The sequence below is a fragment of the Panthera tigris genome, chromosome D3, assembly GCF_018350195.1.
Source record: "Panthera tigris isolate Pti1 chromosome D3, P.tigris_Pti1_mat1.1, whole genome shotgun sequence".
Classification (NCBI taxonomy): Eukaryota; Metazoa; Chordata; class Mammalia; order Carnivora; family Felidae; genus Panthera; species Panthera tigris.
This window is the reverse complement of record NC_056671.1, coordinates 28,241,617-28,266,950: the sequence shown is the minus strand read 5'-3', so window position 1 is coordinate 28,266,950 and position 25,334 is coordinate 28,241,617. Positions and strand designations below refer to the sequence as shown.

At 52.0% G+C, this 25,334-nt stretch overlaps 1 protein-coding gene across 1 annotated transcript in view; it reads right to left on the bottom strand.

The window, feature by feature from the left end:
• The window catches only part of GNB1L (G protein subunit beta 1 like), a 59,833-nt gene that overhangs the window by 16,127 nt on the left and 18,372 nt on the right, over positions 1–25,334 (bottom strand). The window contains exons 2-6 of the mRNA XM_007091423.3: positions 16,417–16,562; positions 15,802–15,927; positions 10,406–10,568; positions 5,934–6,032; positions 1,110–1,325 (exon numbers count right to left, since the gene is read on the bottom strand). Coding sequence (XP_007091485.1) covers positions 1,110–1,325; positions 5,934–6,032; positions 10,406–10,568; positions 15,802–15,927; positions 16,417–16,541 — 729 coding nt within the window. The 5' untranslated portion in view covers positions 16,542–16,562. The remainder of the gene's footprint in view (positions 1–1,109; positions 1,326–5,933; positions 6,033–10,405; positions 10,569–15,801; positions 15,928–16,416; positions 16,563–25,334) is intronic.

Here is a 25,334-nt window from a genome sequence, read left to right as displayed (position 1 = left end):
TGATACCTGCTAGGCACTGCAGTGTGCCCTGATTTTCCTCAGGGGCCCACCCCTCCGCCCCAACTCATGTGCCTCAGTGGCTCATTGGCCACTGCCCAGGGCCTCTTCCTCTGGCTGTGGAGGCCTGGGCTGGGCAAGTGTGAGGTGAGGCAGGCTTGCCAGGCTGTGGACAAGGCTCTCCCATCTGGAGAGGGGCCCTAAGGGATGCCTTCATCCTCGGCCTCCTGTCTCCACCAAGCTACTGCAGAAGAGGACAAACATGATCTCTAGTACTCTAGTGATAGCACCCAGGTGAGGCCAGGAGCCAAGCCTGCTGCTGCTTCTGCTGGCAGTCTCCCTGAGCGCCACACATCTCCCATGCAGGGCTCTGTTCCCCCACCAGACCTGGGTTTATGTCACTGCCCTTCCATGCAGCTTCCACTCGCAGCCCCCTGGGACCTGCCCTAGTGTGAGGCTTCCCGCCCGTCCCCCCACCACCCCATTCTACCCCCCAGGTCCCAAACAGGGCTGAGCGTGCAGGCTGGGCCACCACATGCTGAGCACCAGCCACAGGCCCAGACCTGGTCTCCCGGTGCTCCACGAGTCATGTGGGAAGGGAAAGTCCAGTGAGACATTATGGGAAGGTTTTCAGCACCGCCCCGCTCCGCCTTGAGGCCTCACACCCCTTCCTGGCTGTGGCCTCTGGCCGTGAGGAATGGCTTCCCTGGGGTTGGCTTACAGACTGCCCCGGGGGCGTGACTCCGTGGATTTCTCCACACTGGGTCGGTTTTTGTTGATTAATCAGTTCCTTACTGACCGAATTCCTCTGAGTTTTTGCAAATGGGCTTGCCTACTCCCGGACTCTACATGCCTTTTCTCTAGATGGACAAGACGTGACTGCTGTTAACCCAAGGTCTGAGAGAAACCCAAACCATGTGAACGGTTCACAAACGCCCACGCCCCCTTCTTCCTGCGCCGGCCCCGCGGACAGGCTGGCCTGCACCCCGCCTCGCAGTGATTAATTAGCCAGGGATCTGCAACAACTCCTCTTCATGCCTAAATATTGTTTCAGCCTATCAGACTGTTAGTGCAAAGCAGGATAAATGACACTTCGGGTCTGGCGCACTGACCTGCAGGGCCTGCTGCTCATCCAGGCTCCAGACAGCCAGCGCCTTCTCTGCAGAGCCCGAGACGCCCCTGGCCTTTTGGGAGTCAAAGTCAAAGCCCATGACAGGCTCTGTGTGGCAGGCGACACGGCTGCACACCTTCCGCTCAGAGACGTCCCACAGGGCCACTGATCCGTCCTCATAGCCGGCCAGGAGGAGTGGGCGGGGACTGGACTCGGCCTGCGGGGACAGCACAGCAGTCAGCTCCCAAAAGGTCCTGGTATGTTTTGGGGGAGAAGGGGCTCCAGAGATGGGTGAGCTCCCCCACTGGGCTTTGGGGGTGGCCCAGCCCGGGAGCTGTTTCCCGTGTTCCCCACACCGGCAGTAACAGTTCGGAGGTTCTGCATGCATGCCACCCTGATGGCCGGCACCATCGGCACAAAGCTGGCACGGGCCAGTGCTGGGGCACCCCGAGGACTGACCCTGGGGTGGGGGGGGACAGAGCCTGGGATAACCCAGCACGGACCCCGCCTCACACTGCCACACCACTGCTCGCCAGCCCGGGTGCTGCCACTTCTTCATGTCTCCTTTCTGCAGGCTGAGACTTGTGGCCACCCCTTCGTGAGGCGGTCACCTGTCTAGAACTGCCAGCCAAAGGAAATCGTGAGCTCCATCTCAATGAAAAATGAACTTTCTGTGCTTTGTCAACGTCGCCGCGGAAGCCCCCCACCCCCCAGGCCTGGTGAGTCGCCAGGGCGCTGACTGGTGTGAGCCGAGCTCTGCCGGCCCTGAGCTATTGTGATGAATGAGGACGCGGGTCAGAGGGCTCCGCACCCTGGGCAGACGCCTCGTTTATCTAGCCTCGGCAACAACTCCAGGGGAGCACCGCGGGACTCCATGTCACCCCAGCACTGAGAGCGGCAGCCCCATGCTTGGTGCCCAGTCTCCAGCACAGGCGCCCAGGTTGCTCCTGGGACAAAGCACACGCCAGCCGATGCCTTTTGCTCTTCACTCATCTCTGCATTTCCTGCTAAGCTGCCTGGGGTTGGTGTCACTCAAGTGTCAGAAATAACTGAGCACACCCCCTCCCCAGTGAATTTTCCAAGGGCCAGGAGCTCAACTGAGCCTTAGGGAACTCTGACTAGGCTTGGCCCCCAGCCCCTGGATGGTCAGTGGTGAGGACGGGGGCCTTAGGGGCTGGTCAGAGAGAGGCTGCCTCCTGCATCACCTGCAACCTCCAGGATGGTCTACTGCAGGTCTCAAGGCTGGTGGTGAGCAGAGTGCCTGGGCCTCACTGGTCATGGGCCGACAAGGCCATGGAGGCCCTCCTTGTCCACCTGCTGGAGTTCCTTGTTACTGAGCTGCACGGGTGCTTCTATCTGCCCAGAGGGGCTCTGGGCCTGGATGCTGTACACACCACACAGAGTGCCTCTCCACATTTAGGAGTGCTCAGAAAGGACAGGCTTGTGCAGCTAAGTAAGGTAACTGGGGTTAGCCACAAGGCACGAGGACTTGTGTCTAACGAGTGGATACTACAACCTCAACACACGGAAACAAGGCTTTCTCCGTGTATCAGAAGGGGAAACTGAGGCTTCAGAGTGTGCTGTATGTCACTGGGGCCCTGGTTAGTGATGGGAGCCAGGGGGAGTCTGACACAGCCACTAAGACTTGCACACAGCACAGTGAATCCTCCCAGCCCGGAGCTAGTCTGGAGGGCACCTCCTACATTTCCTCGGAAATGGCTTATACATTTTTTCTGATGATAATGCATGTTCATACAAACAAAAACAAAAGGGCTTCCTAGTTTCACTTAGCCTGGGGCAGCCTGTGCTCCTCCCTGGGGCCTCTTGCATGGTGACTGCCTCCTGGCAGGCCCGACTGGGCAAGCAGTCAGGATATGGGCCCTGTGACCATGAACCCTGTGTGTGCACAGCATCTGGTGATGCCTGCCATTCAGGGGCCAAGGCTGGGAGCAGCTAAGCGTGGTCACTGGTTCCGTCTAACCTTCCGTGCAAAGCCATGACAGTGTTGGTGTACTTTCCCTGTAGTTTTAAAATGGAGAAAAGCTCCATTTTGTTATCTTTCAAGTCAACTGATTGGAACTTATTTGTGAGGTATAAAATTGTTTACACCACTTTTCTCCAAGGATGGACAGACTATAAGAAGCGGTCAGGCCCTCTGCTCTGGCATCCCCCTTTCAGGTAGCTGTACCTCCCCAGGCAGGGCCTCCCCTCATGAGCAGCAATATATATCTGGACTCAAGGAAGGGTGACAGGCAGGTGAGAACAGCCCAATGCTCTGCATGCCAACCAGGAACTCATGCCAACCTCCTAGACCAGATCTGCTGGACCCCACCCCACAGGCCAGGTCTGAGGAACTTACCTGGGGCCCACTTGGGTCTGTTCCCCTCAGGGCAGTGATCTGTCTTGTTGCCTGCTTTCCATCCACCCTGCTTCAGCCCAGTCTGCTCCTCCCCCAGGGATCTGCCACCCTCTGATCCCCTGGGTACATTCTTCCCTCATCTGGGGCTCCTCCCAGTGCCAACACATTGGCTTTGGTCTGTCTCTGTAGCCCAAGTCCACATGATGCCTGTGGTTTCTGGGTTCTGAGCATCCCGGCTAGTTCAGGGGCAGCATGCTACTCACCCACCTATCAAGGTACCACAGGGGGTCCAGATCAAAAGCCAGACTGACCTGCAGCGACTCACCTTGTTGTTGCCAAGGGTGACCAAATGCTGAGCTCCAGCCCTGATGGCTGCCGCCCCCCACCTGTGCTGCAGGGCCCCTGTGGCCCCCAGGGACAGACACCACAGCCAGGACAGTGGTCTCATGTCCTCCGGCCTTGGGTGACAGGTTGCTCTCCACAGGATGAGGACCTGAAGTTGCTAAAAGGACTTGCTTTGTGTCCTGTCCTATCCTGTGCTGACTGGGTGGGACTCCAGTGGCCTGGGCAGGCCATGCCTACAGTACCTCCTGGGACCAGTCCTGTGGGAAGCTCCCAGCTCACTGGAGGGATCCCTAGGCCCAGGGGTCAGGAGCCTCTTAGAGCTACTGTGGTGGATATTCCTGATCTCTTGTATGATGATCATCCTAACAATGCAAGTCAACAGCTTTAAAAAGCAAAACAAGAATACATCTGAATGTTTCAGTGAAAAATACGTCAGGCCACTCTGCCACACTCAGATTAATAAATTACAACCTGGGCCTTCAGGTTTGGAGAGGGAAAAAAAAGGACCTTTCAAATTAATGTTGACTTTTTTTTTTTTTTTTTTAAACAGAATGCCCTGCGTTGGATCTGTATCAACTAACAAAAACTCGATTTGTCCTTCTGTCAACTATATTAATTACCTTAACAAGTTTGTACATCCCATTTCTACACATTTTTCTGCTGGAATTTTTACATGATTACACAATGGCAGTGCTTCCAGGGCGCGGAATATGAGCGGATGCAGCCGGGATGTCCTCCCTAGGACCTGTGAGCACCACGCCAGGGCCCAAGGCGTCACGGCCTCGGGATGTTCCCCGCCATATACCACCTGGCGCCAGGAGCTCTGTCATTCAGGCAGGCCTCTTGGAGCCCCCACAAACTCAGCTCCCCGTGGGCTTCTTTCTGAGAGATACAGCAGCGGCAGGACACCACGGGATCAGCTTGTCAGAGATTTCCAACTGGAAACAAATTCCAACTGGAATGTTCTCAGATAAGAAATTGCAAGGGGAAACCAATGGCAAGAAAGAGCAGGTCCCTGGAGGGTCAAAAAGCTTGAGGCAGGGTCTCTGGGGTGCCTAGCCCCCTGGGTCCTGTTGGTCCCACAGACACCTCCAAACTGCCCAACCCCATCTTATGAAAAGTTCAAACGAGCAGTGAGGCATGAGGCAGGAAATCACCTCCTCCTGATCTCAGGCAGGCTCAGGGTGGCTTCTCAGAAGGTGCTGCTGAACTGAACAGAGCTGGGAAAGTGCCTATAAACAGCACTCCCAGGCAAGTACTGGTCAATGACCTATTCACCACGGTTTCTACCATGGCCAAGATACTACTGCCTGGGTTCTTTCCAAGTGAGCACACCAGACCTTTTGCTTTGCTGCCCTAAACACTAGCAGCCGTGAGGAGCAGAAACACACACTTTGAGCCACTACTGACCCCTGTGGGGGAGAGGAGGCTGTGCCTTGAGAAGAAATGAGGCCTCTAGTAGAGGTAAGTGGGTGGCCCCAGGAGGAATCCTCCCAGGCCTCAGGCTTGGAGCTCAAGCCAAAACCAGCATTCAGGCTTGCAACCCACTCCCCAGCCCCAGGCGTCGGCTGCCAGCCCCAGGAGATGCCTCCAGACCCTCTCTAATCAGAATAGTCAAGAAAGAAGGAAATGGCTTAGACAATCAGAAACGGCCAAGTGTGGCTGCAGGCAAAGACAACGTGTTAAGCCCACTCTTGCCTCTATGAGGCAAAGAAGTAACACAAAGTAATCCCAAGCAGAGCAGGGGCCAGGCAGGTTTGCAGGGTTAGTCAGCACTTCCCTCCTAACCCAGTGCACAGTTGCAGGGCTGCGGACTGGTGTGCAGAGAGGAGCGGAGCTTAGCTGACCCAGCTGTCCCTCCTCACTGCATGGGCAGGGGGGCACCCTGTGGAGGACAGTACAAGCTAGGCTTGTCCTGGGCAGTTTGCACGAGTGGCAGCAGCGGCAGGAGGACAACAGGAGCTGGCTGGGATACCGAGGCTGCGGAAGGCAGTGTGTACATGTATTCCCAGGGGGCTAATTGTCCTTTGGTTTGACGATAAACCAAATCCTGAATGGGGCATGATTCACAGCCCGGAAGGCGTGGCTGGCAGGGCGTGGTTGGCGTGCGCTGGGCCTTACCTGCCACAGCTCCAGGCACATGGGCATGCCCGGCTTGGCATCTGCCTCCGGCTTCAGGGTGCACACTGACGTCTTGGATGGCATCTCCAGAATCTGAACCTGACAGTAAGAAAACAAGTTGATTTGGGCCGGCGCCAAGTCGAGCCTGTGCTATACAAACAAGAGACTTTTAAGGCGATTAGCCAAGGCTGCTGCGAGTTTCTGTCTGCTCCCCGTAGGAACCTGGGAGCCGAGCCTCCTAATTAGGCCGCACAGGCTCGTGGGCTTGGGCACTGCTGGGTGTTGCAAAACTCACACGTCATTCCTGAGTGACCGGCATGTCCCTCTAACCAGCATCACCACCTGGCAGCCGCCTCCGGCCTCTCCCGATTTTACCTTTTCACTGAGTGGGAGGCTTGCTCGGCACTGACTCAGTTTGCCCATTCGCCTGATCTCTGCCTCCTTCTCTTTCCTGGTGTGGGTTTTCATGTGAACAACTCTGAACCATCATAGGAGCATCAAACGGTTTACAGAAGTTCCCTGTGTAGGGAACATGTGGAGACCACCAGTAAGCCTAGGAAATGAACATGGTGTGCACCAGTGGGAACTCTATTTGGAGCCTGGCCGTTCCCAGCACCCCTCACCTCTATACTGGGCATCACAGTGGTGTTTTGTGTCACCAGGCCCTCCTGCGCCTGGGCTGGAAGGTGTGCCTTTTTGGTCCACATAGCCAGGTCATACTCAGGCCCTGGCTCACCACTGACCTGACATGGGCCAGACTCTGCCCCACACCATCTGAAGGGGACAGCTGCAGCCACAAGGAGCAGGCTTGGGTGCTGGAGTACCACAGACCAGAATTGGGTCCCCAGCCATCTGCATCCCTAGTGTCTCACCTCCCTCATCCACCACGCAGGGACAAGGACGCCCCCTCCTGTGGTGCTTGGAAGTGGAGGGGATTCTTTTTTTTTTTTTAATTTTTTTTTTTTCAACGTTTTTTATTTTTATTTTTGGGACAGAGAGAGAGACAGAGCATGAACGGGGGAGGGGCAGAGAGAGAGGGAGACACAGAATCGGAAACAGGCTCCAGGCTCCGAGCCATCAGCCCAGAGCCTGACGCGGGGCTCGAACTCACGGACCGCGAGATCGTGACCTGGCTGAAGTCGGACGCTCAACCGACTGCGCCACCCAGGCGCCCCAGGGGATTCTGTGCAACGTAGGTCCACCACTCCATGGTGGGGAGGCTCCACTTTACAGATAATGTCACGACAACGTGCAGTCATCACGGAGTCACACATAATCCCTTGTCAACAAGAGGATATCCTCCGGTTTGCAGATGAAGATCTGAGGTGCAGAGGGGTCAGGGGCGTTGAAGGGACAGCTGGCCTGCTCTCTGATGCCTAGTGAACTGGAGGTGTGTGGGTCTGGGCTGGGCTGCTTCACTAAGCCACAAGGGAGAATGAGCCCAGGGTCTGGGATTAAGTCACGAGTATGAATTCCAGATCTGCTACATGCATGCTGGGTCCATGCAAGGGGACACCACAGGCAGGGCAGAAAGCCAGTGATACAGCCTGGTCCTCTCAGCTGCAGGCCCATGTGGGGGCGCCACCCCCACAGGCTGAGGCTGTGGGTACCTTTTGGGCAGGGCTCTCACCAGAGGCCCACACTGTATCCTAACATACAGGTTCCCCCACCCTCTGCAGGATCAGTGTTGTGCCTGCAGGATCAGTGTCCATGCCAGCCACTGTAGCCCTCACTGCCCACAAAAGAGACACAAAAGATTCTAAGTGATGTGAGAGGTTATTACTGTCGTGAAATAAGAGGATGCTAGAAGGAGACCTCTGGAACAGCAAAGATGCTCAAGGAGAAGCTCTAGCAAAATGGAAACAAATACAAGAAAGAAGTTGCACGGGGTGCCTGGGTGGCTCAGCCAGTTAAATGTCCAACTCTGGATTTCAGCTCAGGGCATGATCTCACAGTTTGTAGGTTCAAGTTCTGTGTTAGGCTCTGCACGGACAGTTTCAGGGCCTGCTTGGGATTCTCTCTCTCCCCGTCTCCGTCTGCACCTCCCCAGCTCTCTCTCTCTCTCTCTCTCTCTCTCTCTCTCTCTCTCAAAATAAATGGAGGAAGCAGAAGTCACTGGACGCACAGCCTGCACAGGCCTGCACTCTGGATGGCCTGGCATAAGGGCCCACAGGTACAGTGAGGGATGGCCTATCCCAATTTGTGGGCCCAGGAAGACTCCTCTGGTGGCAGAGTGGAGGGGCATGAAGATAAGGGGATCAGGTAGCGGTGAGTCACCCAGCAAGCCTGCTCTAAGAGGAGAGGGAGAAAACCAGGATAGCCCTGAAGCCTGAGCTAGGTGCTGTGGAAGGAAGTGTGAGTGGCAGAACCCACAGCCACATCCCAGGTGCAGGGGAGCAAGGAGCCCAGGACCTGAGGACCAGGGCAGGCCCAGGGGCCTTTGTGATTCTGAAGTGGAGCTCTGGGCTCTGGCAAGAGCCTGGATGCCTGTGCCCAGAGCCTCCTACAGACACCAGTGTGCTTTCCATCTGGCACTCAACTGCAACTTTTATTTCCAGAAGGTAAAATGTTTGGTTTGGGCAAGTGTGGCCACCCAGACGGCCAAGCGGGGTGGGAGCACGTCCTCCCCAGGCATTGTCTGGGCATAGGCCAATGATGCTTTTCCAGACAGATTCAGTCCAGGCAGATTCCACGTGGGAACATGGAAAACAATGATTTTCCCAGAATATACGAGGTCCCCAAACTGGCTGTTCCTGAAAAACATAGATGCCTCCTGCACTGACAAATGGAGAACCAGCAAGTCAGTTAAAAACAGCATCAAGCTGGGGCGCCTGGGTGGCTCAGTCGGTTGAGCGTCCGACTTCGGCTCAGTTCATGATCTCGCGGTCTGTGAGTTCAAGCCCCACATCAGGATCTGTGCTGACAGCTCAGAGCCTGGAGCCTGCTTCAGATTCTGTGTCTCCTGCTCTCTGCCCCTCCCCCGCTCACGCTGTGTCTCTCTGTCAAAAATAAATAAAACTTTAAAAGAACAAACAAAAAACAGCATCAAGCAGGAGATGCGGGGTCTCGGGGGCCAGGCCCGGGAGAGGGACAAGCAGCCAGGAAGACTTGGGGTGGCTGAGAAGTGGAGGACAGCCTAGGGCACCCCCCACCTGAGCAGGAAGGGCTGGCTCAGCCCGGGCTGGGTTCTGAAGTGCGCAGCACATGAGCAAGGCTTGGCGCTGCCTGGCCCCGGCTGTCCAGGAGGAAGCACAGCCCTCTCTTTTCACATTAATAAAACTTTTAACAGGTTTTTGGCAAATTGGCAAGAAAAGTGTATGTAGCTCCTAATTGGTGATTTAAACGCAATCATGAACAAATAAATGCCTGTTCCTATCTCATTATTTATGAACTGAATCTTTAAGACAAACGAGTCTTCTTGGGTGGGGGCCAAACCTCACCGTGTGCACGCGGCCTCGGGTCCCTGCACAGCGCTGCCTGCTGCACTGCCTCTTGGGGCCAGCAGGGGACAAGGAGACAGGAGGCTCCCTCCCCTTGTACGTGTGCACACCCCAGCCCTCCCTGCCCATACTCAGAGCCCCTGACCCCCTACACTCGGCCCAGCCCTTGAGCAGCCATGCCCCGACACTCACCAGGCCTGTCCGGCTGCTGCTTCTGGGTTTTTTCTTCAATTTCCTTTCAGCTCTCCAAGAGCTGGCACCTCCACCCATACCCACATCTTCCACCTTACCCTCCCACCCTTGCGTCCCACCATCTGTTCCCATGTCCTGGGCATTGCTTCCCATGGTGGGCTCTGCCTCTTCTGCCTCTGGGGGTGTGGACATGCTGTCTAGCCTGCCCAGCTCCCTGTCACCAACTACTGCTAGCTGTTCTGGCCGGAGCCCCATATGATGGTGACTTCCGAGGCTCCATCACACCCACCCGAAGCCCCATTCCCTGAGTTCCTCTGCTCACCTGTGCCCTCTATACTGAGCTTACTTCCCTGGTACCGTCTTTGCCCCCAGCATCCCACATCTGACTGAGGTCTCTCATGCCAGGACCCAGTTCAGCTCCCCAGAAGGCCGCCCTCCCCTGCTGCCCTGGCTCCGATGCCCAGACTTCCATAAGGCCTCACTTTCTCTCCCACCACCTCCTGCTGGCCTGCCTGGGTCATCCCCCCATGTGTGTCTCCTCCTAAGTCCTCTGAGGACCTGTCTGAGCAGTCTCTCCCCTGACATTCGCCCATCCTGTGCCATATGATACTGGGTGCTGGGGCCTCCCTTCCTGACTCTCACCACTGGACACCTCACAGGAGGCCAGGTCAAGGCCCCTGGAGCTGTGATCCAGCAGACAGACCTAGACCCACCACTCTGTGGGGTTCTGTGGTGGGCACAGGGTTCCTGTAACAGGTGCTTAGGATGAGCATATGTGTTTAGGGAAACCAAGTGCCAGCAGCTTGTGGAGCCAGGGGCACCACATGGGCTGGTGCTCACCTCGTCACTGCCTCTCCCCGGCATGGCCAGCATCCAGTGCCCCTGACCCCTGGCCAGGACGGTGCTCCTGCAGAAGCCCATGCTCTCCAGGTGCATGGAGTCCACGACAGCGTTTCTGCCCTCCGCCAGGTCCCATAGGCACAGCTTCAGGTCCCGGCCCTGACTGCCAGACCAAGAGGAGACAGAACGTGAGCCTCCCAGGTGAGCAGATTGGGTGTCCCACCTGGACGAGCATGCCAGGGCCAGCCTGACGCCGAAGGCAGGCAGGGGACACTTTCCAGAGAGGGACCTAGAAGGCCTCGATTATCTGGCTGGGTAACTGCAGCGAAGGAAGGGCTTTGCATCCAAGATGCCTGATGCCTGACACATTCATGGGTCGTCCCAGGGGTGCACTATGAACCCAGGCCCAGGGTACCTCATGGCCCCTGCCCCAAGCCCAGCCTCCCGTGCCCTTTCTGCCACTCCCTATGCTGCCCAAGCATGAGTTCTCCCTCTTCCTTCTGTTTGTGAATGAACTTTGACAACCCAGCAATCCCACCCTCACGAATTCTCCCAAGTGAATTTAAAACCTATATTCACATAAAAGCCCATACACAAATGTTTACAGAAGCTCTGTTCATAACTGCCCGAGCCAAACCAGAAACAACCCTTCAACAGGAGACTGAGAAACCAGTGACGCATCCACACCACAGAATTCCACTCAGCAACAGACAGGGACAAACTGGGGCGCATGCAACCACCTGTAGGAACATCTGCTAAGTGAGGGGAGCCAGAGCTTAAAGGCCACCTTCTGTACGATTCCCCTGGTGGGGCGTTGTGTGTGTGTGTGGCGGGGGGGAGCATGATGGCATGTGGAGGACTAGGGGTACTGCCTACAGGGGGTGCACAGAGGCCCTGCAGCGTGCTGACCGCCCTGTGTGGCCCTGGGGTGGCCCTACGTGATTGTGGGCATCGTCAAGCCCACAGGACGAGTCCACAAAGAGCAGACTTTGATGTGTACACATTTAGAAAACAGCCAGGGTGTCAGGGTCCCAAGACAAACTGCAGACTATGACAAATGTATGACACAATGTGACCAAGGGGAAGGGCACCCAGGAGCCGACCTGTGGGATGTTGGAGAAGCGTGTCGACTCGATACTGAAAAGTTAAAGGAAAAACACCTTTACAAAGACACAGGACTCTAGTTGTCAGTCTGCATCCTAACCCTCAAATGGCTCAGCCTTGGCACACAGCAGGGCTGCCCACCTGTCCTTGAGGCCTTCATAGCCACTGGTGGGTGACTCCCAAGCCCACCACCTTCTACAATTACAAGGTGCTATCCCACAGGAAGAACGGACTTTTGCTCCCCATTGCTCTGGACTTACACATTCCTGTGTTACTCAGTGGGTTGTCATCTACACTTCTCATTATTTATTTTTGTGCGAAACCATCCCAGATCGGCCAATGGGACCCCCTTCAAGTTGGCTCAGAGTCCTTCTGACACGTGTCCATCAGCAAGATATTCCAGACCTAGTATCATTTCTCCAAGGGACCCTCGTTCCTTTCAGTGCAGAGAGATATTTGCAAACCAAGATCTGGATGCTGGTGTTGTTCACTGTTGTGAGGTGTTGCCGCCACCAGGCCCTCTCAGCAGACAGAGCCAGGAAATACACACACACACAGCTCACTCACACACGCAAACACCTCCCCACACACACAGACTCACACAGGCGAACATATTTCACACACGTACCTCACACATGCAAATGCCTCATACACACACTCACACATGCAAACATACCTCACATACACACAGACTCACACACGCAAACATACCTCACACACACACATGCAAACATACCTCACACACACACACAGACTCACACCCACCCACAGACTCACACACAAACGTACCACACACACACATAGACTCGCACACGCAAACATACCTCGCAGACACACACACACACACACACACACACAAACATACCACACACACACAGTCACACATGCAAGCATACCACACACACACACACACACACACACACACATGCAAACATACCACACACACAGACTCACATGTGCAAACATACCTCACACACACAAACACGCACACTCACACATGCAAACATACACACACAAGAATTTCTGTATCTACCTTTGTGTATATATTTTCAAAATGCCACAAGTTCATGCTGATGCCCTGAGGCCTCTTCCTCCCCACCTCCTCCTTCTCAGGTTTGTGACTTCCTTCTCTGACCCATGAAAAATCTGCCTCCCATTTGTCCTCAAGATATTTACTGCCATGCTCCCCCAACAAGCTTGCTTGCATGATGCAGCCAGTCTCCCAACCTCCCCAGCCACTCTGAGACCTCGCCCCCATCACCCTGGTTCTCTGGCCACTGGGCATGCCACTCCAACATCCCTGCCTGGAAGCCACTCCCCACTACCTACCTCCTCAACTGCCCACGTCACTGAACTTGGAGGGGAAATAAGGGCAGGGAGGACAAGACCACCGGGTATCCGGATGGAAACAAAGAATGCTCATCCATACCGACAGGCAATTCCAAATGAAGTGTGGGCAAAAAGAAACAAGAGTGAAGCTCCAGCCATAAGGGAAAGATGGCAGATTTGATTCCATTTCAATGGCTAACTTCTGCTCATGAAAGACACCATTAAGTGAGTGCAAACTGTAAGCCACCATGTGGAGAAGTAACTGGTGATATAAAAATATCAACCGTATCCAGAATATAAAAAGAACTCTCAGTAAGAAAAAGGTAGTCAATCCAATAAAGAAATGTGCATTTAAGGAAGACTTTGTCCCAGTGGCTAACGAACGCAGAAGAGGGCTGGCTCACTAAGTGGTCAGGAAAATGCAAATGAGGCCACACCAGAAGCTCCCAGGCCCCAGGGGGCAGTGGAAGGGTGGGGTCACCTACTGCACTGGGAACAGCCTGCCACCTTCTGAGCAGCCCAACATGTGCACACCCTGTGGCCCGGACGGCCCACCTCTGGGTATAGGGTCCCACCTACAGACACGGCACACCTGGCACCAGGAGACCCAGATGGGACTCTTTCTTTTTAAGATTTTTTTTCTTCTCTTTTCTTTTCTTTTTTTTTTAAGTAGGCTCCATGCCCAGCATGGAGCCCCATGAGGGGCTTGTGCTCACACAACCCTGAGATCAAGACTTAAGCTGAGATCAAGAGTTGGACGCTTAACTGCCACCCAGGCAACCCAGATAGGAGCCTTCCTAAGCGTCATTCTCAGCCCCAAGTGGACAACCGAGATCTCTACTGACAGTAGAATGGTAAACAATCCACATCCAGTGGAATACCACACAGGAAAAAAACCCACACAATGCACTGTGTAGCATGATGGTGGATCTCACAACGTAAAGCTGAATAGAAGAAGTCATATACAGAGGAAGCTGCTCTGTATGGCTCCATTTTTTTAAGTAGAGAAAAAATTAGACATGATGACTCCATGCTTTTTGGAAATGCACATTCAGATGATACAATGAGAATAAGGTGCAAGGGGCTGCCTCCCGAGGCCAGGAGGAGGGCAGACATCATGCCCGGCAGTGTTCTGTTTCCTGACTGGAGTGGTTACCCAGGTGTCCACTCTGTAATAACACAACGGTCTGTAAACATGTTATGTGCACTTTTCTCTAAGTATGCACAATTCGCAATGAAAAAGGGAGGAAACAAATCCACCCAGGTGGCTGTCACTGGCACAGGTGTGCTCTCAGGCACGCAGGCGGCACCTAACTCTCAGCCTGGCTCCCAGCTTTCTGTCCTCTGGCCTCCCCTTGACATGAAAGTGTACCTTCCTTTCTCAAGGGCCACTTTAGAGAGACTTGGCTCCAAACACAGCTGGGTGCATGGCCTCTAGTGCAACGTAAATGCACCTGGGCATTCCAAGTACCTGCACAGTCTGTGCTGTGGACCTCCTGACCCATGGGCCCCCTGCCCAGAGCAGGACCACCGCCGTGCCATCCAGGTTGGAAGGGGAGGTACTATCAACATTTATTCCCCACACAGCATCAGGCCAGCTCAGGGAGCAGAACTCAGGGCCAGGAGTTCCCTGAGAACAACCCAAGGTATCTGGGCCCTGGAGGAGTAGGAGACCCCAAAGGGTCTAAGGCCTCAGCTAAAAACTCAAGAGGAATGTTTACAAATAGTAACTTCCAGTGCAAGTGGGGTATTTGGGCGCAACATCTATTCTGAGGATCAGGGAAAGACCACAACTGTATGGAGGGCCTTCCCTACCAACTGGAGATGGGGGCCAGCTTGGCCAGGGAGGGGACAAGGTGCCGCAACGGCCCTGCAAGCACATACATCCGGGGCCACTGCCCTTTCGGATACCTCCAGTCTGTCAGTCACCTGCAAGCCACCTTCAGGGTGGTGGGAACGGTATGTCTGGCACAAAAGTGCTTTGAAGATGGGTGGGGCCCTGACACAGGCCTCCTCCTCTGGGGACTGGGAACCATGGTACCCAGACGTCTGGGCTCCAAATCTAGAGAAGAAACACAGACCTGTCCTGGAGGGCATTCAGGAAAGTTTCACTTAAACTTGGTAGACATAAACTCATTCTCTTACCCACCTGCCCCTTCCTGCTGCCTCTTGGCCCACCTCTCACCTGGAGTCCCCAGGCTGGTACCTCCACAAAGCTGTGGTGGCAGTGCCAGAACACAGCCCCTCTGGGCTCTGCTGCCCGGCCTCCATCCCTCACAGCCCCTACGACACGCACAGGCTGGGCCTGCAGTGGCTTTGGCACACGCAGTTTCTTCTACCAGGAGTGCCAGACCCCACCTCGCTCTCGCCATCCCATCTCACCCTGCGCTGGTCAGCCCAAATGCCATGGACGTGGGTGCCTATGTGGCACTGTCAGTGCCCCTAGGGGTGGCCACACTCAGGGTTTGGAGCACAGCCCCAGTCAGTGGGTAGGCATTAGGTTTAGGCTTTGCACCACCCTGGTGACCAGTCCTAGCCACCTCGTGGGAAGGTGGCCACCCATCAAAGCAGCCGCTGTGACACCAGAGCCCTGGGGAAGGGAAGTTGAGGCTCCTCTAAGGAGATGCCTTGGGCTCAGCCATTGAGCCCCCAGCTCTTGCCCCTGGAGAGGCCTGCTCAGGCCAGGGAGGTGTGGGGCTGTAGACAGAGCTGCTTTCTGTGTTCATCATCTCAGTGGGCACGTGCCTGGATAGTGCAGTGGTCACAGACGCTGCAGTGATGGGCACCCAGCCCACCTACAGTCTCAGGGCAGACCAAGGGCAGAGGTCACACTGCTCCGCACTGGGAGGGGCTGCCTGGCAGCTGGGGGAAACCCCAAGAGCCTCCACTGGCAAGCTCTTGGCCCCTGGTGAAGGCCACGGCTTAACTCCTTTGGGACTGCACTCACCGCCACCAAGACCCACCTGAGGAGCTGGTGCCCTTGGGGCAATGAATGCAGCCAGGTTACACACTGGCCCCGATGGCCGTCCAGGGTAGCAACTGCCCTCCGTGTCTGCAGGCTCCAGATGTGCACCAGCCCACTCAGGGATCTGTTCTGACAAGTGCAAGCACAGACTCAGGAAGAGGCATCAGTGGAGGACATTCCCAGCATGCTCTGTAGGGCTGGCCTGGAAACCACCCAGTTGGTGGACCAGACATTCTGTTGTTGGGTTTTCGTTTAGGTGATGGCTGTACATGTGAACTAAGGGTAGGTAAAAGTGGCACAGTGCTCCTTTTCCAAGGATGGTGGGCAGAGAGTCCCTCAGGCAGAGTCTACTTCTCTGGAGAGGAATGGGGGAGCTCCATCGACACTGTAAACTGGATGGTGTCTATAACAGAGAGGGCATGTTCCTACCTCCTCTGAGGGGGGCCGGCCCAAGGGACAGCTTGTCGAGTGGGCTCTGAAAAGCCCGAGTGATGGGCAGGCTGAGCCCTTCACTAGGACCCCCAACTGAGCGCCGGGCTCATTGCTAGCCCACCACCTTCTGAATTCACCCTGGGCTAACCCCTGAGGTTAGGTTGGGGCCACAGCTACTCACCCTGAGAGGAGCAGCGGCTGCCCCTGCCCTTCAGCTCCTCCGAAGAAATGCAGCGCATGTACTGCCGACTGGGTACCTCGGAGGACAAACCGCGGGTCCGGGGGTGGGAGCGGCGAGGCTGCCATACCGGGAGGGGGTGCAGTTACCTGGGGACCAAGGGAGGGTGTAAGTGACACACCTGTCATCCTTCAGGAAGGTAGTCAGTAGGAGCCCCCCTGGATGCTGCCCACCTCCTTCAGCCTGTCTTCCATCCTGCCTATTGGCCTCTACACTCAAATGGCATCACCGTGGTCCCAACCTATACTATCTCTGGGTGGGCACCATGGCACCCACACCCTTCTGAGGCCACTCTTACCCTCAGTGTCCTGCGTAGAGCCCGCCACTGGCCTCCAGGCCTCCCTGTCCACCCACCGGCTGTAACTTCTGGCTCCCTGGACCCCACTGGCTACAGCAGCACTGCTCTAGCCAGGGAAGACTCCTCCTCACTTGGGCTCTCCACACACCCAGTCTCATCTCTGGACCTAGCTGAATCCTGCAAATTCAGTCTCCCTCCTCCCTCACGAGGCCCATCTCCTCTCCTCCCTGCAAATGGGGCAAAGACATGCCGGGACATGCTGCCCCTTGGCCCCGCAGCAAGCTTGTGAGAACAGGGGCCATGCCGGTCTGCTCCCCCCAGACCACAGGCCTGGCCAAGCACATAGCAGCTGCTCAGCAAGTGTATACTGAAGGGATGAACCAATGGACAGACAAGAGGTGTGTGGGGTCCCTGGGCAAGGAGGACCCAAAGATGGAGAGGACCCTCTCCCTCACGTGTGCTAAAATATACCGCCTGCTGGGTCCTGAAGGCCTGCACAACCACCCTTCGAGAAGGCAGCACCCCATTTACTGTTGGTGAAACTAGGGCAGAGACTGATCTGGTGAGCTGCCCCAGGCCACTCAGACCCAGGCCTGAAGTGGCATGCTGCCACAAAGGGGCAGAGTGGTTTGGGCACTGGTGTGTGGGCAAGGGGCAAGAGACTGAGTCACCTTGCCACTCCCCTGGAGGACTGATATCACAGATGAGTGACCCTTCCTCAAATCACTGGTCCTATGTTTAAAGCCTGCTGGGGCCCACCCACCTGAAAGAAGAAGCCTCCCCGTGTCCCCGCCTGAGCCTGCCCCAGTGATGGTACAGGGGCGGTTGCTGGACCAGAAGTGACCTGCCCCAATGACCAAGGGGCAGGTCCCAGGCCAGGCTGAAGGTTGAAAGGGAATGGCCAGGAGCAGACCGCTGGGGAACTGTAGTAACTTCATCAGGAGGGCCTCTCCTGCTGGGCTCTGAGACACTTCCCAACCTGCCCATCAGGGAGGAGGCCACCCGACCACTGCAGCAGCCACAGCCACAGCCACCAGAGGAATTGGGGCAGGGAAAAGGACAAGAGCAGAGAAGACAGCATTCCTCCAGGAGGGGGCCCTGGCCTATGCCAGAGGTTAGGGAGGGTTCTAGGCCAAGGACGGAGGAGGCCCATGCAGGAGAGGGCTGCAGGCTGAGGACAGGCAAATGAGCAGGCGCAGAGGCAAGAGAGGCATGGGTTTCTCCAGCAGATCAGTCCAGGCACTGCTTCATCCACACCCTTAACAGCGAAGCCCTGTGTACCTCCCCTCCTTGAAACCATCCCAGACCCTTTCGTTCTCTCTCTCTCCCGTCAGAATAGAGCCAGGAGTAGCTTGATTAAGCAAAAGGTTCAAAACACCTAAGAAATGCCACCGTCAAGGCAGCTGGGGACTTGCAAACGAGGGGGCTCCAAGTCACCAAGGCAGCACAAGGCGGTCAGTGACCCGAGCCTCTGGAGACCACAGGAACCTGGGAAACGCTGCACAGACCCGGCAGGAGGCCATTGCCAGCACCAGGCTGGCTGAGGCCTGGCCCATGTGAGGGCTGGAAGTAGGGCTGGGGGCTGAGATCCTAATGACCCAGAGCAGAGACTACAGGGCCAGGGCCAAGAAAGGGCAGATGCTTACCCTTAATGGTGAGAGACCCCAGGAAGCCACTCTACAGCTCCATCCTGCCTTCATCGAGGGGTTTCAAAGAGAAGGAAGGGGTCCCTCGGAATGTGCCTTACAAATAGCCAAATCCTTGTTTCTTTCTTTCTTTCTTTTCTTTCTTTTCTTTCTTTCTTTCTTTCTTTCTTTCTTTCTTTCTTTCTTTCTTTCTTTCTTTCTGTCTTTTTTAGGGTTTTCACTCTAAAAGCCCCTCTCACCTTTGGCTGAAAACCAAATGACTCTTCTCAAACATAAGGACAGCCTCCTGTGGGCAGAAGAACCTGACCCCACACTGCTCCACAACCCATGGCCCCTGCTCTGCTGTGGGACAGGTAAGCTGCCTGGAGATGCTTCTGGGCTGGGGCTACAAACCTGCTAGGCTACCTTCAAGCAGGTGGTCTTGGGATAAGTTCCGAGGAGCAGCTATTGGATCCTCAGAAGCTACTGACTGTCTGCAAGAATAGCTGATCAGCTCCAGGATCCCAGATTTGGAAAAACCCAAGAATGGAGAACCCCGCTAATGCACATCAACCCACCAGAAAAGCCCTGGTCTCTAGGGGCTAGGGAGTGGGGAGCATTCCACCCCACAGTCCAGGCCTTGGAGTCCTACAGGCCACTTCTGTGCAGGTTCCCACGGTACAGTCCCGACTTGCACACACACCATGTTCAAGCGCGTGCTTGCGCACATGCACAGGAGGCACACACATTCACATCCACTCATATATACATACACACGCATGCACATGCATGCACATACTCACACACACATTCATAGACAGCACGGGGGCCTTGGGCAGTGCCAGCCGAAGCCCAGCCCACACTTGCCACCTGCCTGCGGCCTGATGGGAGTTTCCAGAACCTCACCAGCACAAGGCTCAGTCTGAGGTGATGAAATCAAGTTCTCCTCTATTGTTTCCCCAGAACTGCAGGGAACAAACCCGTCACGTTGTTACAACAACCAAAATGTTCAGGCCAAAATGATGCATCGGCAATTAAGGGCTCCATCATTTCAAGCAATTAAAATAAATGCTTTATTTGAAAACTAATTAATTCTAGCTACATATTTTTCCCATGACAATATCCTATGATTACTTGATTTATGACATCTAATTATTCTTTATTAATCTAATTGAGAATAATCGCGTTATCCTATCTTCCCTGGCACTGGGCCTCCCGGAGCGGAGGCCACAGCCCCTTGTGCAACACCAGTGCGTGATACCAGCTGCCCGCCGCTGCTTCGTCTCCCTGTTCTGTCACTTGTCTTTTCCTCCCAGAGGGCAAAGGAACATGAAACTTAATCCACTGAGCACAACTTCGGATTCTGCCTGCTCTTCGAGATGTCAAAGAGAGACACATTCTTTTCAAAATTAAAAAGAAAGACAATCTGACACAATTTGTGCAACTCTGACAGCCTTTCCAACTGATGTTATGAACCCCCCACTCCCCCACCCCCCTGAAAGCCCCTCAGGCCCTTGGCCCATGGATGATGACAGCGCCCCCCTACATCCCAACTTAGAAGCAGCAGTCTGGCAGGGCTTACATAGGGTCATCCACACAGAGAGGGGCCCCAGACCCTCCCTCCTGGTGTGGACAGCAGCAGGGGCAGGGGCGGGGGCAGGGTCCCATGTGGAAAGGCATCAGGGCTACGTTTGGAACTTACCATCCCACAAAGCCATGTGTACCTTGGGCAGGTGCAGCAGCCACAGGGACCCAAGGACGCCCCTCCTGGGGGGTGGGGGGTGTGCAGGAGAACACACACAACCAACCAGTGACTGGCAAACACAGAGGAGGCAGGGCCAGGGGAGAAGCTGGTACCCAAAGACCACGGGTCCCTACCTCTGTGTGCCCCACAGCCTAACCTGCAAACAGGTCCCACTCAGTCACAGAATCCTTTCCTTTTACTGCCCCAGAGCCACTGGTCCTAGAAGAAGCTTGGAATCAAAAACAGCATGAAGTGAGCCCAAGCAGGGGAGCCACCACCCAGAGATAGATACCCATGCACTGCTCTTGCCTGTCCCCGCCAACTGGGTCCTGCCTGCTTGGGAGTATAAGGACAGGCTACACAGGATGCTGGGAGTGCCTCAAAGAGGACCCCAAGTCCTCCCACACGTGTGCCTAGAACAGCTCCAGCAGCCCCAAGAGGCACTAAGAATTCCATAACCAGCACAGACTAGGGAAGCACTACTACCTAGCAGGATAGATGCCCACAAAACAACTAAAAATGCTAATAAAATAAAAAACCAAAATCTTCAGTACATCACTAAGCTGGTAAAAACAAACAACAACAACAACAACAGAAAAAGTTTAGAACCTTCACAGGCCCAACACTTCAGTGGAATTAAACCTAGGGAGGTCTGCGGGCCCCCAGTTGGTGCCTGCCCTGAGGGCATTTGCTACATTAGTGACCCAGAATTCTGGTTCTCAAGCAAGGCCTCTGAATCGATGAAAGACAATGCTAGGGCTCTCCCAAAGTGGGCAATCTCATAGGAGTATCTCCATAAAGATGAGACCCCCACAAGGCTAAATTCTCAGTGTTAGACTGAACCAGAAGTAAACCTACAACCAGAGTTGCCAGAATAATGCCAGCTCCCAGGGTTTAGTCCTAATTTACACCACCTTGGGAGGTCCTCAAAACTTCAGTCTGTAAATGTCTCTCAGAAGGAGCCCACCTTCAACACCGGCCTGAATGAATTCATAGATAAAGCCCTATGAAATGCAAGTAACCAAAACTCATAGAAACAAAAAAGGAAACATTGCACCATGAGTGAGAGCCATGAGAAACAACAAGAGGCAGAACTAGACCTCTAGTGCACAAAGCATTCAGGCATATAAAACAGGGATATTTAATGCTCTTAAAGAAATAAAAAGAGGGAGCTAAAACTCCAAGTTGAGAGCATAAAATCACCACTCAGATTTGAAAAAAGATCCAGGCAGGTGAAAGGTTGTTGGGAAACAGGAGATCTACATTGTGCCAAAGTATTACACTACAGATTATTTACTGATCACAGAAGGAGAATGTTCCTTAACAATGGAGACATCTGGCTGTCACCACCTTCACCATGAGATCGAAGCTGGCACCGCCAATTGTAAACAAACCAGCATCACTTCTCTCCTGAGGTGATGCCAGAAGACACGGAACCATCCCTGTACATCTGTGCCAACAACCTGCAGAAAACAATCAGATACATCTAGATTATGGGATACTGGGCAAGATAACTAGCTCAGACTTATCATAAAGGTCAAGATCAAGAGAAAAAACAAGAGCAAAAAGCAGGGTGAGTGTTCTAAATTGAGAGACTAGAGGCATCATGACCAAATCTAACAGGTGAACCTTGATTAGACTCTAGATCACAAAAGGTGGGGGCTATCAAGGACATTTTGGTGACAAATGGGAAAATGCGAATATGGACTACAGATAATATGGAATTATTGTTAATTTTCTTGGGCAGCAGGACAGTGGTATTTTATGGAGAAGAATGTCCTTATTCTCAGGCAATGGTGTTGCAAGGGTGAAACATCATGATGTCTGCACATTGTTTTCTTTTTTTTTTTTTTTTAATTTTTTTTTTTTAACGTTTATTTATTTTTGAGACACAGAGAGACAAAGCATGAATGGGGGAGGGTCAGAGAGAGAGGGAGACACAGAATCTGAAACAGGCTCCAGGCTCTGAGCGGTCAGCACAGAGCCCGACGCGGGGCTTGAACTCACGGACCGCGAGATCATGACCTGAGCCGAAGTCGGCCACTCAACCAACTGAGCCACCCAGGCGCCCTTGCACATTGTTTTCAAATGTGGCAACATGTTAACAAGTGGTGAACACAAGTGAAGAGTATGCAAGCATTTACTCTGCTACACTTGCAGCTCTTCTGTAGGTTTACAATTATAAAAGCACTCTAGATGAGGGGAAGGAAGATAAATCTGCCCTGGACTCATAACCAGAATAAGGAACACATAGATCAAGAAGAAAGCAAACAGCAAAAAGGAAAGTAAGCGAAAGAATTTGAATAGATATTTCATAAGAAACATAAATGGCTAATAAACATATGAAAGAGATGTTTAACCTAATCTTGGAAATGCTTGTCAAAACCAGTGTGATAGAATTACACTCCTAGCAGATTAGCAAAAAATTAAACAATCTGTCAAATATTGACTACAATGTGGGACAACTAGCAACCTTTACCATGCTACCGGCAGCATAAATTGAAAGAATCACTTTGGAAAACAATCTGGGATTAGTTTGCACACCTTATGATGTAACAGTCCCCTTTCTTAGATAAACACACTAAAGAAATTCTCACATGTGTACAAGGAGAGATTTGTAGAAGAATGTTCATAGCAATATTATGCATGTTAATAAAAACTAGAAACAACTCAAATGGCCCTCAACTGCAGAACAGGATAGAATTGATATATTCATACAATAGACTGTTCCACAAAATTGAAACTGTATAAACTCCAGTCTCACATGGATGAAACTCAAAATCCTAATTCTCATCAAGAGACATTAAGGGTGTAAAAAAATGAGGCTATAGACAGGGAGAAAATATTCATGACACGTATATCTGATGAAAAACCATACTCAGATTATAAAGTTAATAAGCAAAAAATTATAGTGATTCTAAAAGGCTAAAATTAGAGATGGACAAAGGTATTTCAGGTAAAAGAAACTATAAAAAAAAAGCAGGAGTTGAAATACAGATGTCAACAAAGTTGAATTTTAGCTGAAAAGCATTAGAATTGACAAACCCAGATACTTTACAATACTAAAAGCTGCAATTCACAATGGATATATGATAGCTGCGAATATCTATGTGCTAAACAACAGAAACACCACCTTTATAAAACAGAAACTACAGGAAATGTAAAGAGTCACAGAAAAAACTCATCAATAATTGGAAAACATGATATACGACTACTCTCAGTACAAGTCATTATCAAGTAGATGATAGTAAGTAAGGAGATAGAAGACTCCATGAGGTAAATATTATGGATCCATATGGAACTTTACACTCTACTAACAGAGACTACATCTTTTTCTTAAGTGCACATGAACATGTGTAAAAATTGTATATTGGGTCACAAAGAAAATACCAGTAATTTCCATTAAAAAGAAATATTATAAACATATACTATAACCACAGCACAGTTAAACTAGAAATTAACAAAAGAAAAACTAAAGTGTCCTCCCAACTAAAAATTTAAAACCATTTATTAAACTTGGGGCACCTGGGTGGCTCAGTCAGTTGAGCATCTGACTTTGGCTCAGGTCATGATCTCGCAGTTCGTGAGTTCGAGCCTCGCATCAGGCTCTGTGCTGACAGCTCAGAGCCTGGAGCCTGCTTCTGATTCTGTGTCCCCCTCTCTCTCCACCCCTCCCCTGCTTGTGCTCTGTCTCTCTCTGTCTTTCAAAAATGAATAAACATAAAATTTTTTTTTAAACATTTATTAAACAATAGATTTTAGGTAAAGGGGGAAGTACTTAATCCACAAATTTTAAAAATGACAATGAAAAACACTATAAACCAGAATTCGTGAGATATATTTAAAGCTTTGACCAGAGGGAAAGTAGAGACCAGTATCACTTAGGAATATCATGCAAAAATAGTAAAATATTAGCAAACAAAATATAACATCAAATTAAAGAAATAATACATGATGACCAAGTGGAATTTATCCTTGAAATGCAAGGTTAGCTCAATTAGAAAATCCATTAATGTCATACAACATATTAATAAATCAGTGAGAAAAATCATATAATTATCTCCATAGATGCTAAAAAAAAAGCCTTTGACAGTATTCAATACCCATTTTTAAAAAAATTTTTTTTAACGTTTATTTTTATTTTTGAGACAGAGAGAGACAGAGCATGAACGGGGAGGGTCAGAAAGAGGGAGAGACAGAATCTGAAACAGGCTCCAGGCTCTGAGCTGTCAGTCAGCAGAGCCCGACGCGGGGCTCGAACTCACGGACCACAAGATCACCACCTGAGCCGAAGTCGGCTGCCCAACCGACTGAGCCACCCAGGCGCCCCTCAATACCCATTTTTTATTAAAACATCTAACCAAATAGAAACTGACTAAAAATGACTAAAATACACACACACACACACACACACACACACACACACACACACAATCCCCTCCTTAGTTCTACAGACATTACTTTACGAAGGAATACTGGAGGTATTTCCTCTAAGATCAGAATACCCAACATCTATACTACTATTCAACACTGCACTGGAGGTTTAAACCAATGCAATTAAATAAGAAAAATCAATTAAAGGCATATGACTTAGAAAAGAAAACATTAAATTATTTTCCAGATAACATGATGATATATACATGAGAACCTTAGATAATCAAACATAAAATAGAGTCAAACATTAAAAAAAAAAAAAAAAAAACTTTACTATGGTAGCAGGAAAAAAACTAACAAAGAGAACTCAAATAGCTTCCTTATGCCCAAACAGTAACCTGTTAAAGAAAAGTCCATTCATAATACCAACTTAGAAGATAAAATACCTAATAAACTTAAAATTTTTTCCATGTCAAAAGAGATAAAATTCTAATATTTCTAAAATATACAGAAATCTTTGGGGCACCTGAGGGCTCAGTTGGGTAAGTGTCAAACTCTTGATTTCAGCTCAGGTGATGATCTCAAGATCATGAGATCAAGCCCTGAGTCAGGCTCCATGCTAGGTGTAGAGCCTGCTTCAGATTCTCTCTCCCTATGGCCCTCCCTTGCTCTCTCAAAAAATAAAATAAGATAAAATACATAGAAATCTTCAAAATTAAGTAAAGTCCAAAGACCAAATAGGCAAAAGACATGAATTCACATACACAAGAAATGAAAATGGCCCTTAAACATATAAAAAGATGCTTAACATCACTCATGC